Source organism: Oncorhynchus mykiss, chromosome 8, assembly GCF_057628025.1.
Source record: "Oncorhynchus mykiss isolate SJ-2025 chromosome 8, ASM5762802v1, whole genome shotgun sequence".
Lineage (NCBI taxonomy): Eukaryota > Metazoa > Chordata > Actinopteri > Salmoniformes > Salmonidae > Oncorhynchus > Oncorhynchus mykiss.
In genome coordinates this window covers 16,534,526-16,554,081 of record NC_143029.1, presented here as the reverse complement: position 1 = coordinate 16,554,081, position 19,556 = coordinate 16,534,526, and the positions used below count along the sequence as shown (strand labels likewise).

Sequence of the window (19,556 nt, the reverse complement as noted above, 5' to 3'; positions counted from 1 at the left end):
CAGTCCCGAGCTACCGCTCAGTCCCGAGCTGCCCCTCAGTCCCGAGCTGCCCCTCAGTCCAGTGGGGCCCTTGGTGAGGACTACTAGGCCAAGGTCGGCGGCGAGGGTCGCCTATCTAAGGACGCGGGGCAAAGGAACTAAGACTTTGTTCGAGTGGGGTCCACGTCCCGTGCCGGAGCCGCCACCGTGGACAGACGCCCACCCGGGTTTAGTTGTGCGGTCGGGAGTCCGCACCTTAGGGGGGGGGGGGGGTTCTGTCACGCCCTGGTCTTAGTATTTTGTGTTTTGGTCAGGCCAGGGTGTGACATGGGTTTATTTATGTGGTGTGTTTTGTCTTGGGGTTTTCGTAGGTATTGGGATTGTGGCTTAGTGGGGTGTTCTAGCTTAGTCTATGGCTGTCTGGAGTGGTTCTCAATCAGAGGCAGGTGTTTAACGTTGTCTCTGATTGGGAACCATATTTAGGCAGCCATATTCTTTGAGTGTTTCGTGGGTGATTGTTCCTGTCTTTGTGTTTGTGTTCACCAGATAGGCTGTTTGGGTTTTCTCACGTTATTGTTTTTTGTTAGTTTATTCATGTATAGTTTTCTTTATTAAAGAATCATGAATAACCACCACGCTGCATTTTGGTCCGCCTCTCCTTCACCTAAAGAAAACCGTTACAAAAATACCAGCAACAGTGTGTGAAAACCTTGTGAAGACGTATTGAGATACACTTTTGTTATTGACCAAATACTTATTTTCCACCATAATTTGCAAATAAATTCATTAAAAATCCTACAATGTGATTTTCTGGATTTTTTTATTTATTTTGTCTGTCATAGTTGAAGTGTACCTATGATGAAAATTATAGGCCTCTCTCATCTTTTTAAGTGGGAGAACTTGCACAATTGGTGGCTGACTAAATACTTTTTTGCCCCAATGTATTCGTTTTCTTTAGGTTAACTGTCAGAGCACAGATCGGTTAGAACCAGTGCTGCTGCTGTAATCGCTCCTTAGTTGGAGACAGCAGCACCAGGTCATCTGCGTACAGCAGTCTCTCTGTGTGTGTGTGCGTGCCTCTCATACAGATGTGGAGAAGGAGACTGTGTGAGACAGGGCCTGATTAGACACCTTACACATGCACTAATGAGCCTTTCTTCTGCCTGTGGGTTACTCAGCGAGCGTTCGCCGTAGTCTGCTGGAGCTGGCCACCATCCAGGGGCTCAATTGAAAAAGCAGTCTACTAACACCTCAGAGTTAGGGAACAAGCAGTCTACTAACACCTCAGAGTCAGGGAACAAGCAGTCTACTAACACCTCTGAGTCAGGGAACAAGCAGTCTACTAACACTTCAGAGTTAGGGAACAAGCAGTCTACTAACACCTCAGAGTCAGGGAACAAGCAGTCTACTAACATCTCAGAGTCAGGGAACAAGCAGTCTACTAACACCTCAGAGTCAGGGAACAAGCAGACTACTAACACCTCAGAGTTAGGGAACAAGCAGTCTACTAACACCTCAGAGTCAGGGAACAAGCAGTCTACTAACACCTCAGAGTCAGGGAACAAGCAGTCTACTAACACCTCAGAGTCAGAGAACAAGCAGTCTACTAACACCTCAGAGTTAGGGAACAAGCAGCCTACTAACACCTCAGAGTCAGGGAACAAGCAGTCTACTAACACCTCAGAGTCAGAGAACAAGCAGTCTACTAACACCTCAGAGTTAGGGAACAAGCAGCCTACTAACACCTCAGAGTTAGGGAACAAGCAGTCTACTAACACCTCAGAGTCAGGGAACAAGCAGCCTACTAACACCACAGAGTCAGGGAACAAGCAGTCTACTAACACCTCAGAGTCAGGGAACAAGCAGTCTACTAACACCTCAGAGTCAGGGAACAAGCAGTCTACTAACACCTCAGAGTTAGGGAACAAGCAGTCTACTAACACCTCAGAGTTAGGGAACAAGCAGTCTACTAACACCTCAGAGTCAGGGAACAAGCAGTCTACTAACACCTCAGAGTCAGGGAACAAGCAGTCTACTAACACCTCAGAGTCAGAGAACAAGCAGTCTACTAACATCTCAGAGTCAGGGAACAAGCAGTCTACTAACACCACAGAGTCAGGGAACAAGCAGTCTACTAACACCTCATAGTCAGGGAACAAGCAGTCTACTAACACCTCAGAGTCAGGGAACAAGCAGTCTACTAACACCTCAGAGTCAGGGAACAAGCAGTCTACTAACACCTCAGAGTCAGGGAACAGGGGCAGTGTTGAAAAGAAGATCTCACTTTTTAAAAAATTGAGTTCAGAGAACAACCTACGAAACTCATTTTGGAAGAAAAGTTCACTTGAAGGCATTTGTGGATAAGAAAAAACTAATATGAACATTGAAGAAAAAACATCACTCTGAAGTTAGAGGAAGTTTGATGTCGTTTTTTCCTCCCAAAACTCAAACATCTGCAGTGCATGTCATGAATATTTACACCAACACGTGCACAGAAGCCCAATATGATGGTGAATCTAAAGAGTAAAAAGGCTGTTTGAAAAGCACCAAGCCTTCCCCGGGCTCAGGGTGGGCACAAGGCAAGACACTTTGATCTTAGGGAGCAGCTTTCAGCATTAAACGCCTGTAGCTGACCTGAGGTCAGATCTCTGGGGGTTATCGGAGCTTTCCCTCTCCAATTGGACAACATGGGGAGCCAGACAAACAGTATATTACCCTCAGATGTCTTATCTCCACAGAACTGGAGTGACTGGGAGTATGGTCGGTCGGCCAGTGAGAGTGAGAGAGATGGAGCGAGACAGAGACAGACAGAGAGAGATAAAGAGATGGCAGAGAGAGAAGAGATGGCGAGAGAGAGAAAGAGATGGAGAGGCCGGTGGTGGGGAAAGAACAACACAGATGTTTGACTGAGCTCTCCTGCCAGAGAACATTGAGAAGTAGAGCAGGGGAAGTGGAGCATTGTACTAAAGCCAGATTGTTAACTCCTTCCGCCCTGCGGCAGACAGTGACCAGGAGAAACCAACAGTGGAAGAAGAAAACTAACCTGAAGTTTCCTCTCCTCTTTCTCTCTCTGCTTCCGCTCCTCTTCTTCGTGTTTCCGCTTCTGCTCCATCTCCGCTTTCCTGAGGAAGAGTAAGAAAGGCTATTAATGTCTGGTGTCACTGCGATATAAAGATCCTAACCAATACTGTCGAAAGTTTGGACTTCCTAATCAATACTGTACCATAAGTAATGGAAAGAGCTTCTACTGTACAGCCGCTCCTCTGTACAGCCGCTCCTCCATCTCAAGGCCAATCAATACTTTATCCATCCTACTACAGACTTGAGGGAAAACCAGTTTTACCAACGGCCCCAATAAATAACTATCCATCCAGTTAGGATGCTGCTACAGATCTGCAGTAAACAGTCGCATCAATTCATTGGCCCAAATAAATCATCTCTACAGTGACCTGCTAGAGGTCTCGCTGCGCCTCACAGTGTTATATGGGTTTTGACTGACAGACGTTCTGAACTTGAGCACAGCTCACGACAACAAGTTGCCCCAATCCCTCCCCTTAATTGGGCAATTTTCTTGTTGTCTGAGTGAGGGAAAATCTGTAAATTAAGATGACTTGATGTAATTTGAAAGATGTGACGTTAAGGATTATAATAAATACTGATTTGATGTCATACAAGCCAGACACCTGTGAGTCCAAATGTGCACTTCACATTTCTAAATCATAAAAGCCATGTCATATACAGTGTCAACATTTATGATGCACAGTTACAAGATGACATGTCGTCATATCCTGGGTTGTTCTGAACAGAATGAGCTTCTTCATTTATTGTGAAGAGAATTTGCCGGACCTGAATCCACTCATGAGTCCTTTCTATGCGCACCAAAATGATAATCTGTTTCTCTGAATTGCCCAGTGAAAGCCTAACACTTTATAATTTAGCTAGTCATATTGGCAAAATAACAAGCTTTCAAATGATGCCCACCTGACCCAGATTGCATTTTTATAATGGACTGTTTTTGGATTGCATACACAACAGTAATTGTGTGATGGCGGGGATGCAGGGTTGTGCTCCAAACTAAACAACTACAAGTGTGCTTGCTCTAGTTCCTCAACGGCACAGCAAGGAGAAGAGTCATAGGGGTGCATTGAAATAGCTTAGGAACTGTGTACACTTTGGTAGGTGTGTGGCCACACCAGTTAGTTCTCTCACTTAAACCGCTGTAATTATTTTTCGTCTTATGTTGAAACTGCCCCGCAATTTCCAGGAACAGTCTTAACATGTTACTGAATGCATCCAGAGTATTTCCAGATTTCTTTATCAACAAATGTGGAGAAAAGCACAGTCAATGTAAACTGCACTGTTTGGATTCAGTCTTGTGTCAGGTGAAACGTTGTGTTCTAACCTTTGGTCTAATCAGTTCCCCATTATCTCTAAACTGTTCCCTTTCAATTGCCACCATGGCTATGCAAATGCTTTATTTATTTAGTAAAGAAAATAAGATTTAGCCCTATCCATATAGGTCAATTCCCATGAGTGTACATTATTAAATTAGGAGCTAGTGACTTGTGATGGACCATCGGTTGGTCTTACAGGTTTTACATACACCAATAAAAAGAGGGTCAGGACACGAGGCATGACTAATGTGTCGGAGCACCTCGGCTCTCTCTCTTCATCTCCCCAACTCACAGACGCCTGTCCTCTTTGTCCTGCTTGCGGCGCTGCTCCTCCTCCTCCCTCCTCTTCTTCTCTCTCGCCATCTCCTCCTGGATCTTCTTCAGTCGCTCCTTCTCCTCCTCCTCCTTCTTCTTGTTCTGCATGGCCGTCAGCAGCTCCTCTGACCTGGTGACCAGGGCCTGGTACTCATGGTCCATGTCAATGCGGGTCATTGCTGTGGTCTGAGGGGAGAGGAGAGTAGAATCCCTTAAAGAAGTCTGCAGCCAAAACGCAGGGCTGGCTTCATTCATTCAATAAAGACTAAGCAAAGACGAACACTTCATTTATTTCACTTTTGTTTTGCATTTAATTCGTTATATGTGTCAAGCCCCTAAATCAAACACAAACAAATGCATGTTGTATATAATTAGGCACGCCTCTTCATTCTTTTGTATGAAATTGCACAAACTACAAACATACGTTGGGCTAGCACCTCACTCTGGAGCCAGCACCCGTGCGAGGGGAAGGGACTGGTTTGGGATTTAGCAAGTGTATACTTGCCAGCAAACAGAAATACAAACAAATGCCTTCCTGGAACATAAAGACACACGCCGCCTCACCATATTGGTCTTGATGGTCCAGAAAGTTCCTATTTCTGTTTGCTGCCGTCTCCTAACCTGAGCACTCACACATTCATCCCAATCAGAACCCTAAATTTGTGACTGCTGGCATCTACAGAGCTTCCACACAGACAGTGGCATAGGATCGAACTAGAGGCAAATGTGTTATGTGCAAATGTGTTACAGCAACACACTCTTCTGCTGATGAATATTCATATGCATCTGGGGTCAAATTAACCTTTTATCAGAATGATTATTCTGAGTCTGATGTGTTCTAACATCTCCCCAGGACAAGGTGCACGATCTGTTTTCAGAACCCAAACAGACGTTCAATTACATTTTGTCTACCATATCAGACTCTGAACTCACACTTAGCAAGCACTTAACGGTAGCTTGTGTGGCTTAGTCGGTAGTGAATGGCTTTGCAACGCTATGGTCATTGGTTCGATTTCCACTGAGGACACCCATAAGAAAATGTATGCACTCACTGTTGTAAGACGCTTTGGATAAAAGTGTCTGCTAAATGGCATATGACAAGTGTTTCTTATGTAGCACATTGACTCTGAACTCCCACTTAGTTCCAACTTAAAGGCCCGCTACTCTCCGCTCTCTAAAGGCCCGCTACTCTCCGCTCTCTAAAGGACCGCTACTCTCCGCTCTCTAAAGGCCCGCTACTCTCCGCTCTCTAAAGGCCCGCTACTCTCCGCTCTCTAAAGGCCCGCTACTCTCCGCTCTCTAAAGGCCCGCTACTCTCCGCTCTCTAAAGGCCCCCTACTCTCCGCTCTCTAAAGGCCCGCTACTCTCCGCTACTCTCAGCTCTCCAAAGGCTCTCCGCTCTCTAAAGGACCGCTACTCTCCGCTCTCTAAAGGCCCGCTACTCTCCGCTCTCTAAAGGCCCGCTACTCTCCGCTCTCTAAAGGCCCGCTACTCTCCGCTCTCTAAAGGCCCGCTACTCTCCGCTCTCTAAAGGCCCGCTACTCTCCGCTCTCTAAAGGCCCGCTACTCTCCGCTCTCTAAAGGCCCGCTACTCTCCGCTACTCTAAAGGCCCGCTACTCTCTGCTCTCTAAAGACTCTCCGCTCTCTAAAGGCACGCTACTCTCCGCTCTCTAAAGGCCCGCTACTCTCCGCTCTCTAAAGGCCCGCTACTCTCCGCTCTCTAAAGGCCCGCTACTCTCCGCTACTCTAAAGGCCCGCTACTCTCTGCTCTCTAAAGACTCTCCGCTCTCTAAAGGCACGCTACTCTCCGCTCTCTAAAGGACCGCTACTCTCCGCTCTCTAAAGGCCCGCTACTCTCCGCTCTCTAAAGGCCCGCTACTCTCCGCTCTCTAAAGGCCCGCTACTCTCCGCTCTCTAAAGGCCCCCTACTCTCCTCTCTCTAAAGGCCCGCTACTCTCCGCTACTCTCAGCTCTCCAAAGGCTCTCCGCTCTCTAAAGGACCGCTACTCTCCGCTCTCTAAAGGCCCGCTACTCTCCGCTCTCTAAAGGCCTGCTACTCTCCGCTCTCTAAAGGCCCGCTACTCTCCGCTCTCTAAAGGCCCGCTACTCTCCGCTCTCTAAAGGCCCGCTACTCTCCGCTCTCTAAAGGCCCGCTACTCTCCGCTCTCTAAAGGCCCGCTACTCTCCGCTACTCTAAAGGCCCGCTACTCTCCGCTCTCTAAAGACTCTCCGCTCTCTAAAGGCCCGCTACTCTCCGCTCTCTAAAGGCCCGCTACTCTCCGCTACTCTAAAGGCCCGCTACTCTCCGCTCTCTAAAGACTCTCCGCTCTCTAAAGGCCCGCTACTCTCCGCTCTCTAAAGACTCTCCGCTCTCTAAAGGCCCGCTACTCTCTGCTCTCTAAAGACCCGCTACTCTCCGCTCTCTAAAGGCCCGCTACTCTCCGCTCTCTAAAGGCCCGCTACTCTCCGCTCTCTAAAGGCCCGCTATTCTCCGAACTCTAAAGGCCCGCTACTCTCCGCTCTCTAAAGGCCCGCTATTCTCCGCTCTCTAAAGGCCCGCTACTCTCCGCTCTCTAAAGACCCGCTACTCTCCGCTCTCTAAAGGCCCGCTACTCTCCGCTCTCTAAAGGGCCGCTACTCTCCGCTCTCTAAAGGCCCGCTATTCTCCGAACTCTAAAGGCCCGCTACTCTCCGCTCTCTAAAGGCCCGCTACTCTCCGCTCTCTAAAGGCCCGCTACTCTCCGCTCTCTAAAGGCCCGCTACTCTCCGCTCTCTAAAGGCCCGCTACTCTTCGCTCTCTAAAGGCCCGCTACTCTCCTCTCTCTAAAGGCCCTCTACTCCCTACAATAGTGTCACCTTTAAAGGCTAGCAAATAAGTTGGATGCAAAATAAGGAACTGTTTATCTGGCTTTTTTATAGATAATTAATAGGCTACTACCATAAGCAGGGCCATAAAAATGCAAAAGGTAATATACACGGCGCTCCGAGACAAGATGCACATCATCTCAAAATGCAGAACATAACCCTATTAAATCCAGCCGCCATCCATTAAAAATATCTCCTAGCTTCTAAATAAGCCACGATGCCATCGGGTAGAGAGAGAGGGCCAGATCCAGATATATAGTACCACAGCCAAAACATCATCATACCACCCTGCATACCACTGCTGGCTTGCTTCTGAAGCTAAGCAGGGTTGGTCCTGGATGGGAGACCAGATGCTGCTGGAAGTGGTGTTGGAGGGCCAGTAGGATGCACTCTTTCCTCTGGTCTAAAAAAAATATCCCAATACCCCAGGACAGGGATTGGGGACACTGCCCTGTGTAGGGTGCCGTCTTTCGGCTGGGACGTTAAACGGGTGTCCTGACTCTCTGAGGTCATTAAAAGATCCCATGGCACTTATCGTAAGAGTAGGGGTGTTAACCCCGGTGTCCTGGCTAAATTCCCAATCTGGCCCTCAAACCATCACGGTCACCTAATAATCCCCAGTTTACAATTGGCTCATTCATCCCCCTCCTCTCCCCTGTAACTATTCCCCAGGTCGTTGCTGCAAATGAGAACGTGTTCTCAGTCAACTTACCTGGTAAAATAACGGATAAATAAAAAAATAAAAAAATAAAATCAGGTTCGGGAAATAAATGACAAACCCTGAATCTTGAGAGAAAATTTGAAAACTAACTCAAGGGAGTCAAAGCGACCCTCATTTAAAAGGCTTAGTACCCCAGAGGTTCCCCAAAATCCATAGTTTGACTAAACCAGCCGTAATTACACACCATCTGGCTGGCTGAAGCCTCCTATTAGATAAAGATTCCCTCCATCAACCATCACTAAATATTTCACCCTGGGATAAATTCAACATTGTTTTCTGAATGTCAATACGTCAGTGTGCGTGTAGAATCCTCTCAATGTCAAAGACATAAGATGTGTCTCAAACAACACCCTATTCCCCATATAATGCACTACTTTTAGCCAGGGCCCATCAAAAGAAGTGCACTATAATAGGGCGCCACAAGGGACACATCTCGTGTCTGACATTGATCGGATTCTACACACACACTGGCGTATTGACATTCAGAAAACAATGTTGAATTTGGAGAACTAATGAATTATTAAATATGGAGGGGAGAAGAGAACACGACATGTCATCGCCCATGTCATACACTTTGATTCTATACACATGCTGGCGTATTGATATTCAGAAAACAATGTTGAACGTGGAGAAATAATGAAATAATGTGTTTCACCAAACTATCTTGACAAAATATTACTTTTTGTACTCATAGAAGTCAGGCAAGAGGAAAAAAGAAGGGATTGTATAGAAGTTTGACTTAGGAGCATAGAACTAGGAGAGGTTGCAGAACGGAAGGCTGGCAGTATTCTCACACCTTGATTTTGAGCATGGTTGTGTTGATGGCATCGTCCAGCCCCTGAATCTGCATACTCATCTCCTGCTTCCCCTCCTTCAGGCCGGCGATCACCTCGTTGAACTTATCCATCCTGTTCTTCAGGTTACGCACCTTCACCAGCCCATCGATCCTGTACCCCAACGCACGCACGCACGCACGCACCGCACACACACACACACACACACACACACACACACACACACACACACACACACACACACACACACACACACACACACACACACACAGTCACTTGGGTTTAAACTTGAAACATTACAGAGACACATGGTACCCCCCTGCCACTGCCCACAAGGCTCTGTTGTTTATCACTACAGATCTCCTGGAGCTTTACAGAGGTAATAAGACAGAGTCATGCGGTATACCAGCCGGTACCAATGAGACTGTCTCCGTGGCGATGCAGCCATGATGTGCTAAGCAGCCTGGCACCGCTGAGCTGTGAAAGTGCTGTATAACGAGAAGGAAGGGAGGGAGGGAGAGGAGGGATAAGAGGACACCTACCGCGGCTTGTGCTTCCTCCTGCACAGCCACATGCGCACCGTCTTCTGCATCTTGATGCAGGCACTGGCACGGTAGAGCATCTTATTCCTCACTGTGGGAGAGAGAGAGACCGAGAGACAATGAGACTGACAGCCCAGACACTCACAGACTTGCAGGGACTGGCACAGTAACTCCACAGCCGTGGTGGTAATTCACACAGAGAGAGCAGACGGTATGGAAATGTTGCCTCAGTGAGTGACTGTGACCCAAATGGCACCATATTTCCTATACAGTGCACTACTTCAAAAGTGCATAGTGAAAGGAGTGCACTATGTCGGGAATAGGATACCATTAGGGACACAGCCCTCTAAGATTGGAGGTGTATACTGGGCAGGTAATAGATCATATCTGGAGGGTAACAGGCTGAGGTGAACTGTCTGCCAACAGGGCACGCAGCACACTAGAGTAATGGAGGAAAAAGCTATATCTTGGTCCAGGATGAAGAGGTTCACAATGACTGTTTTCAGAGTTTAATGAGGCAGTCTGAATATATCAGAGGATATCTCCACACAAAACAGATGGACAGAGCCAGTTAGTTAGCGTTTTATGATCAGAATTGGATCGGAACAATTAGTGCCATCACTTAAAACTATTTGTCTTCTAGAACATGACAGGGCTCATGTTCACAAATAATCTCAGGGTAGGAGTGCTGATCTAGGATCAGGTCCCCCCGTCTATATAATTTATTAATTATGACCTAAATGGGAAAACTGACACTAGATCAGCAATCCTACTCAGACGCTTTGTGAATACGGGCCCTGGTGTATAATGATGTGGAAGGTAGCAGGATGTTACTCACGTTTGATGACAGAGAGGGAACACCACTGGACTTTCTTCCAGCGGCTGCAGATGAGCCACTGGTTGACCTTCTTCACCAGCTCCGCCAGGTGGTCTGGGTCCGACTTCATGATCTGATCAAACTCCTTAAACTGAGGGGAGGATGGATGGAGAAAGAAGGGATGAGAGATTGATGGAGAAATTAGAGAAAATAATGAGGAGATGGACCAAAGAGAAGGATGAAGAGAGTAGAATGGATGAATGGAGGAATGAGAGAGGGATGCAGAGAGAAGGATAGAGAGATGAGAGATGAGATACAGGAATGGAGAGAGAGATGAGATACAGGAATGGAGAGAGGAGAATGGGGAGAGAGATGAGAGAGAAAGAGAGAGAGAGAGGTGAGAGAGGAGAATGAGGAGAGAGAGGTGAGAGAGGAGAATGAGGAGAGAGAGGTGAGAGAGGTGAATGGGGAGAGAGTTGAGAGAGAGGAGAATGAGGGAGAGATGAGAGAGAGGTGAGAGAAGAGAATGGGGAGAGAGGTGAGAGAGGAGAATGGGGAGAGAGATGAGAGAGAGAGGTGAGAGTGGAGAATGAGGAGAGAGTTGAGAGAGAGGTGAGAGAGGAGAATGAGGAGAGAAAGGTGAGAGAGGAGAATGGGGAGAGAGTTGAGAGAGAGGTGAGAGAGGAGAATGAGGAGAGAGAGGTGAGAGAGGAGAATGGGGAGAGAGATGAGAGAGAGGTGAGAGAGGTGAGAGAGGAGAATGAGGAGAGAGATGAGAGAGAGGAGAATGGGGAGAGAGATGAGAGAGAGGTGAGAGAGGTGAGAGAGGAGAATGAGGAGAGAGAGGTGAGAGAGGAGAATGGGGAGAGAGTTGAGAGAGAGGTGAGAGAGGAGAATGAGGAGAGAGAGGTGAGAGAGGAGAATGAGGAGAGAGAGGTGAGAGAAGAGAATGGGGAGAGAGATGAGAGAGAGGTGAGAGAGGAGAATGAGGAGAGAGATGAGAGAGATGAGAGAGGAGAATGAGGGAGAGTTGAGAGAGAGAGGAGAGAGGAGAATAAGGAGAGAGATTAGAGAGGAGAATGAGGGAGAGTTGAGAGAGAGAGGAGAGAGAGGAGAATGAGAGAGAGGAGAATGAGGAGAGAGATGAGAGAGAGGTGAGAGAAGAGTGGAGGGATGAGAGAGAAGGATGGAGAGAGAGAGAGAACATAGAGCAGCCATAGACACTAAAATAGCCATCAGTAAGCTGATGTTCCCTCAGGGAAGGTGAAAACGGAGATTACAATAACAGCAGCAAAGTACCTGTCTTGTCGTGGTCAACAGAGGGTAGTATATTCATTTATTCATAAGCACAAAACTACTCAGCTACAAAATTAAAGTTACACCTGCCCCACACAGCGATCACCTCTGACTGAGTCCAATTAAGCCACAACAGACATTTTTACAATAGGGCTCCAAACCGCACATTTAACATAATTGAATAACTTATCTGTTCCATTAATGAATACCCCATGTGTTAGCTCTACATGGTTTATTATCTAAATCCCTTTCCCCTGCAGAGCTCCCCTCGCTCGCAGCCAAATGCGGATTCCTTTGAAGTCCATTCAGTCAGGGGAACATTGTAATGCTGAGAGCCAGTGCAGAGCAACAGAGCATAACAGAGATATATGTCATGAAGTTATCACCTTCCCAGGTCTGAAGAACACTCTGGTCAGCCCAAACTTGTAATCATTCTCGTTGAGTCCCAGCGCTTTGAATAAAGCCTGCAGCACAAACAAACATTTCATTGTCAATACATGTCATATGAACATGACAAACTGGCTTTGTGGTGTATTGGATGGTACAGTGATAAGAAGATGGGCCCAGAGCAGGGCCAGTGTGTGTGTGTGTGGTCCATGGGGCACTGACCTTGCAGAAGAGTCTTGGGTCCAGGCGAGTCAGCTTGGCAGGCATGTACTGCTTGTACATGTTGTAGAGCTCATGGAATGGCGCTCTGGAGGGGAAGCCTCCCTGCATCAGGTCCAGCACGGACACCATTCCTACAGAGACACTTTAGTGAACTAGTCACAAAAATATATACAGGTAGGAGCAGATCATCCTACTATATTAAAGCAGGTCGAATGCTGCAACACATTTTGACCAATCAGGTCTTCCTCCGGAAGCGTTAGTCTACCTGCCGTTAAGGGGCCTTTTGTCAACTGACTTTCTCTCACATGGAGACAGACCGGGTCATCCCAGTCCTGAGACAACTCAATAACGCATTTTCTGCACAGTCAGTGGTTAATGACTGTCTATGCACGACTACTTCCCCTGTTTCTTCCAAATACATCAAACTAACTTCTGCTGACTCGTCCACCACCCACCCAATATAGTTGATGCATAATTTGATCTTAAGCTTAGAGAGATGGAGCAACACAGTCTCTCCATGTCTCTGAGCCACCACTCATGAGTGTAGATGAAAATGTAGGCAACTCCAATGATACAGAAGAAAAGCGAGTCAAATGTAATATGCAAATTGAACAGGAGAATGGGAAATTGAATTAGCGTCGCAGCCTTTAGTTTGAAGGTCTGAGAAAGAGAAATGTTCAGAAAACAGTCAAGAAGAACAGCACGCAGATACTCAGATGCTATACAGTATCTCTCCTCCGACTGTAATTGTGTGCCAATTTGTGGAGAGAAAAGTGCTGTGAGTTCTCAGTAAATGTATGTAAATCACTCCGGTCATTTTGCATTTGATCGTTTTTGTTCTGCAGCGACAAGATCGTTTTGTAATAACTGCAGCATTGGCGTGGGCAGAATAAAACCCCACATCTCCACAGTCATTTCTCCCTGTGTCGCTGTGTGTAATACATTTATAAACATATTAATCATTTACTGGATTAGCATTTTCCAGACGCTCAAAGAGCTTTGCATAGTAAGGTGGTGAAACTTCACCTCATCCACCACCAATGTAGAGCAACAGTGTATCCCAAGTTACACCCTATCCCCTTTATAGTGCACCACCTTTGACCAGAGCTGAGCATTAACCAACATTTTTGTTTTTTAAACAACTAATTGACCAATGTCGGTTCAATTATTTGAATTGCATTTTGTTAACTCATTGCACAGTTTGAGGTAAATCAGATCAAGCCCAAACAGTGCGGTGTAGTAGGGAGTTGCAGTTTCCAGCAGGCCAATATTCTACATAGTTTAGTCCAGAAAATATGGTCATGAACTAAAATGACCATAGTCCATTGCGCTCCTACTTGTCCGGTCTGTGTGTTTCTTTAGGCTTGCTACATTAGGTTAGTGTGGGGCAGACACTGAGAGAAGAGACAAAATAACATGTGATGGAGAGGGATACAGTGCCTTGTAAAAGTATTCCTCCCCCTTGGAGTTTTTCCTATTTTGGTGCATTACAACCTGTAATTTAAATGGATCTTTATTTGGATTTCATGTAATGGACATACAGTCGTGGCCAAAAGTTTTGAGAGTGACACAAATTTTAATTTTCAAAGTCTGCTGCCTCAGTTTGTATGATGGCAATTTGCATATACTCCAGAATGTTATGAAGAGTGATCAGATGAATTGCAAATTAATTGCAAAGTCCCTCTTTGCCATGCAAATGAACTGAATCCCACCCAAACATTTCCACTGCATTTCAGCCCTGCCACAAAAGGACCAGCTAACATCATATCAGTGATTCTCTCGTTAACACAGGTGTGAGTGTTGACGAGGACATGGCTGGAGATCACTCTGTCATGCTGATTGAGTTCGAATAACAGACTGGAAGCTTCAAAAGGAGGGTGGTGCTTGGAATCATTGTTCTTCCTCTGTCAGGCATGGTAACCTGAAAGGAAACACGTGCCGTCATCATTGCGTTGCATAAAAAGGGCTTCACAGGCAAGGATATTGCTGCCAGTAAAATTGCACCTAAAACAACCATTTATCGGATCATCAAGAACTTCAAGGAGAGCGGTGCAATTGTTGTGAAGAAGGCTTCAGGGCACCCAAGAAAGTCCAGCAAGCGCCAGGACCGTCTCCTAAAGTTGATTCAGCTGCGGGATCGGGGCACCACCAGTACAGAGCTTGCTCAGGAATGGCAGCAGGCAGGTGTGAGTGCATCTGCACGCACAGTGAGGCGAAGACTTTTGGAGGATGTCCTGGTGTCAAGAAGGGCAGCAAAGAACCCTCTTCTATCCAGGAAAAACATCAGGGACAAACTGATATTCTGCTAAAGGTACAGGGATTGGACAGCTGAGAACTGGGGTAAAGTCATTTTCTCTGATGAATCCCCTTTCCGATTGTTTGGGGCATCCGGAAAAAAGCTTGTCCGGAGAAGACAAGGTGAGCGCTACCATCAGTCCTTTGTCATGCCAACAGTAAAGCATCCTGAGACCATTCATGTGTGGGGTTGCTTCTCAGCCAAGGGAGTGGGCTCACTCACAATTTTGCCTTAGAACACAGCCATGAATAAAGAATGGTACCAACACATCCTCCAAGAGCAACTTCTCCCAACCATCCAGGAACAGTTTGGTGATGAACAATGCCTTTTCCAGCATGATGGAGCACCTTGCCATAAGGCAAAAGTTATAACTAAGTGGCTCGCGGAACAAAACATTGATATTTTGGGTCCATGGCCAGGAAACTCCCCAGACCTTAATCCCATTGAGAAATTGTGGTAAATCCTCAAGAGGCTTTGACAAACTCCAAGCATTGATTATGCAAGAATGGGCTGCCATCAGTCAGGATATGGCCCAAAAGTTAATTTACAGCATGCCAGGGCAGATTGCAGGTCTTGAAAAAGAAGGGTCAACACTGAAAATATTGACTCTTTGCATCAACTTCAAAATGGAAAGAATATGGCACCACAACAAACCTGCCAAGAGAGGGCCGCCCACCAAAACTCAAGGACCAGGCAAGGAGGGCATTAATCAGAGAGGCAACAAAGAGACCAAAGATAACCCTGAAGGAGCTGCAAAAATCCACAGCGGAGATTGGAGTAGCTGTCCATAGGACCACTTTAAGCTGTACACTCCACAGAGCTGCGCTTTACGGAAGAGTGGCCAGAGAAAAGCCATTGCTTAAAGAAAAAATAAGCAAACATGTTCGGTGTTCGCCAAAAGGCATGTGGGAGACTCCCCAAAGATATGGAAGAAGAGACTAAAACTCTTCTTTGGCTTTTTGTCTATCAAGGAAAACGCTATGTCTGGCGCAAACTCAACACCTCTCATTTCCCAGAGAACCCCATTCCCACAGTGAAGCAGCATCATGCTGTGGGGATGTTTTTCCATCGGCAGGGACTGGGAAACTGGTCAGAATTGAAGGAATGATGGATGGAGCTAAATACAGGGAAATTCTTGAGGGAAACCTGTTTGTTTTCCAGAGATTTCAGACTGGGACCGAGGTTCACCTTCCAGCAGGACAATGACCCTAAGCATACTGCTAAAGCAACACTCGAGTGGTTAAAGGGGAAAGATTTAAATGTATTGGAATGGCCTAGTCAAAGCCCAGACATCAATCCAATTGAGAATCTGTGGTATGACTTAAAGATTGCTGTACACCAGCGGAACCCATCCAACTTGAAGGAGCTGGAGCAGTTTTGCCTTGAAGAATGGGCAAAAATCCCAGTGGCTAGATGTGCCAAGCTTATAGAGACATACAACCAAGAGACGTTCTTGTAATTACTGCAAAAGGTGGCTCTACAAAGTATTGACTTTGTTGGGGTGAATAGTTATGCACGCTCAAGTATTCAGTTTTTTTGTCTTATTTCTTGTTTGTTTCACAATAAAAAATATTTTGCATCTTCAAAGTAGTAGGCATGTTATGTAAATCAAATGATACAAACCCCCCCAAAAATCCATTTTAATTCCAGGTTGAAGGCAACAACAATTGTCAAAATGCCAAGGGGGGGTTGAATACTAACGCAAGCCACTGTAAAGAGCATTTGCTTCGCGAGGGATCTCTAACTGATAATAGATGATGTAAGTGATTAATAATTGGTATTCAGCAGTTAGAAAAGTGTGCCATATTTCATTTGAGGAACTATTAAAATAGCGATTTTGTCAGACAGCATAGGCAGCAGCTCTATACAGATGAGATGGTGACTTAGAATGAAAAAAAAAAAAAATGTAATATACACAAATAAAATATTTTATCAAAGTAAAGTAATGTAAATAAATGATGGTCAAGTACAATGGGCAGTCAACACCATCATGGGACATTTTTTTCTGTGTTACAGCATTCAACCCACATAATGCAGTGCATTTAATGTAAATCAAAAATCTAAATCAAAAACTGTAATTATTTCTTGATAATCAAAACGGAAATACTCAGCACTAACTATGGCCCATAGGGAATAGTTGATTAGCCCCTTTCTTTAGGCCTACAGTGCATTCGGAAAGTATTCAGACCGTGACTTTTTCCACAATTTGTTACGTTACAGCCTTATTCTAAAATGTTCCTCAAACTACACACAATACCCCAAAATGATTGGAGTCCACCTGTGGTAAATTAAATTGATTGGACATGATTTGGAAAGGCACACACCTGTCTATATAAGGTCCCACAGTTGACAGTGCATGTCAGAGAAAAAACAAGCCATGAGGTTGAAGGAATTTTCCGTAGAGCTCAGAGACAGGATTGTGTTGAGGCACAGATCTGGGGAAGGGTACTAAAACATTTCTGCAGCATTGAAGGTCCCCAATAACACAGTGGCCTCCATAATTATTAAATGGAAGAAGTTTGGAACCACCAAGACTCTTCCTAGAGCTGGCCGCCCGGTCAACCTCAGAAATCGGGGGAGAAGGGCCTTGGTCAGGGAGGTGACCAAGAACGCGATGGTAACTCTGACAGAGCTCCAGAGTTCCTCTGCGGAGATGGGAGAGCCTTCCAGAAGGACAACGATCTCTGCAGCACTACACCAATCAGGCCGTCATGGTAGAGTGGCCAGACGGAAGCCACTCAGTAAAAGGCACGATAGCCTTTGACGAAAGGCACCTAAAGGACTCAGACCATGAGAAACAAGATTCTCTGGTCTGATGAAGCCAAGATTGAACTCTTTGGCCTGAATGCCAAGCGTCATATCTGGAAAAAACCTGGCACCATCCCTACGGTGAAGCAAGGTGGTGGCACCATCATGTTGTGGGGATGTTTTTCAGCAGCAGGGACTGGGAGTCTAGTCAGGATCGAGGGAAAGATGAACGGAGCAAAGTACAGAAAGATCCTTGATTAAAAACCTGCTCCAGAGCGCTCAGAACCTCAGACTGGGGTGAAGGTTTACCTTCCAACAGGACAACGACACCAAGCGCACAGCAAAGACAACACTGGAGTGGCTTTGGGACAAGTCTCTGAATGTCTCGAGGCTGTATGTGCTTCAACAAAGTATTGAGTAAAGTGTCTGAATACTTATGTAAACATGAAATATATATATTTTTTTTATACATTTGCAAATCTGTTTTTGCTTTTTGTGAACATTATGTGTACATTGACGAGGGAAAAAAGACAATTTAATCCATTTTAGAATAAGTCTGTAATGTAACAATGCACTGTATATACTGACCTGAGCACTGCAACTGAGAGAGGATCTGGGCCCCTTCAAACTGGTGGCTGACCATCTTCAGATTGGGCTTGATACAACGGATGAAACTGGAGCCCTGGGAGGGAGGGAGAAGAGGCTGTTAGCCATAGATATCCTATTAAATTGAAGTGTTCTATATGTAATTTCATGTTGTTAGCCCTGACAGCAGCCACACTGAAGATGGCCAGAGAGTACCTCTTTGGTGATCCAGATCTAAATTGGTTGGACATTGGCTTGAACATTATGGACTGACAAAATAAAAATGTTCACTGGAAGATTGATAAAATTATGGATGTGTCACTGCAACCTTAAAAGGTCCTCAACGATATCACCATTGTCCTTGATTCTAAGCAATACTGTGCTGCTATTTTTATTGACTTGGCCAAAGCTTTTGATACGGTAGACCATTCCATTCTTGTGGGACGGCTAAGGATTATTGGTGTATCTGAGGGGTCTTTGGCCTGGTTTGCGAACTACCTCTTTCAAAGAGTGCAGTGTATAAAGTCAGAAAATCTGCCACTGCCTGTCACCAAGGGAGTACCCCAAGGCTCAATCCTAGGCCCACGCTCTTCTCAATTTACATCAACAACATAGCTCAGGCAGTAGGAAGCATTCTCATCCACTTATATGCAAACGATACAGTCTTATACTCAGCTGGCCCCTCCCCGGAATTTGTGTTAAATTCTCGACAACAAAGCTTTCTTAGTGTCCAACAAGCTTTCTCTACCATTAATCTGAACACCTCCAAACCAAAGGTCATGTGGTTAGGTAAGAAGAATGCCCCTCCTCCCACAGGTGTTATTACTACCTCTGAGGGTTTAAAGTACTTGGGAGTATGGCTTTATGGTGCACTGTCCTTCTCTCCGCACATATCAAAGTTGCAGTCTAAAGTTAAATCTAGACTTGGTTTACTCCATCGTAATCGCTCCTCTTTCACCCCAGCTGCTAAACTAACCCTGATTCAGATAACCACCCTACCCATGCTAGATTAAGGAAACATAATTTATAGATCGACAGGTAAGGGTTTTCTCAAGCGGCTAGATGCACTCTATACTCCTCTGTAAACTGGTTACCTCTGTATACCCATCGCAAGACCCACTGGTTGATGCTTATTTATAAAACCCTCTTAGGCCTCAATCCCCCTTTTGAGATATCTACTGCAGCCCTCATCCTCCATATAAAACAACTGTTCTGCCAGTCACATTCTGTTAAAGGTCCCCAAAGCACACACATACCTGGGTTGCTCCTATTTTCAGTTCGATGCAGCTAGCGACTGGAACGAACTACAACAAACACTCAAACTGGACAGATTAATCTCAATCTCTTCATTCAAAGACGCAATTATGGACACTCTTACTGACAGTTGTGGCTGCTTTGTGTGATGTATTGTTGTCTCTACCTTCTTGACCTTTGTGCTGTTGACTGTGCCCAATAATGTTTGTACCATGTTTTGTGCTGCTACCATGTTGTGTTGCTACCATGCTGTGTTGTCATGTGTTGCTGCCTTGCTATGTTGTGGTCTTATGTCTCTCTTTATGTAGTGTTGTCTCTGTTGTTGTGATGTGTGTTTTGT

At 45.7% G+C, this 19,556-nt stretch overlaps 1 protein-coding gene across 12 annotated transcripts in view; it reads right to left on the bottom strand.

The window, feature by feature from the left end:
* The window catches only part of LOC110529476 (unconventional myosin-VI), a 125,400-nt gene that overhangs the window by 18,771 nt on the left and 87,073 nt on the right, over positions 1–19,556 (bottom strand). For all 12 annotated transcript variants that reach the window (XM_036984870.2, XM_090242660.1, XM_090242661.1 and 9 more), the window contains exons 20-27: positions 17,966–18,059; positions 12,334–12,464; positions 12,111–12,188; positions 10,450–10,579; positions 9,612–9,702; positions 9,072–9,222; positions 4,666–4,874; positions 3,023–3,101 (exon numbers count right to left, since the gene is read on the bottom strand). In XM_036984870.2, the coding sequence (XP_036840765.1) occupies positions 3,023–3,101; positions 4,666–4,874; positions 9,072–9,222; positions 9,612–9,702; positions 10,450–10,579; positions 12,111–12,188; positions 12,334–12,464; positions 17,966–18,059 (963 nt within the window). The remainder of the gene's footprint in view (positions 1–3,022; positions 3,102–4,665; positions 4,875–9,071; positions 9,223–9,611; positions 9,703–10,449; positions 10,580–12,110; positions 12,189–12,333; positions 12,465–17,965; positions 18,060–19,556) is intronic.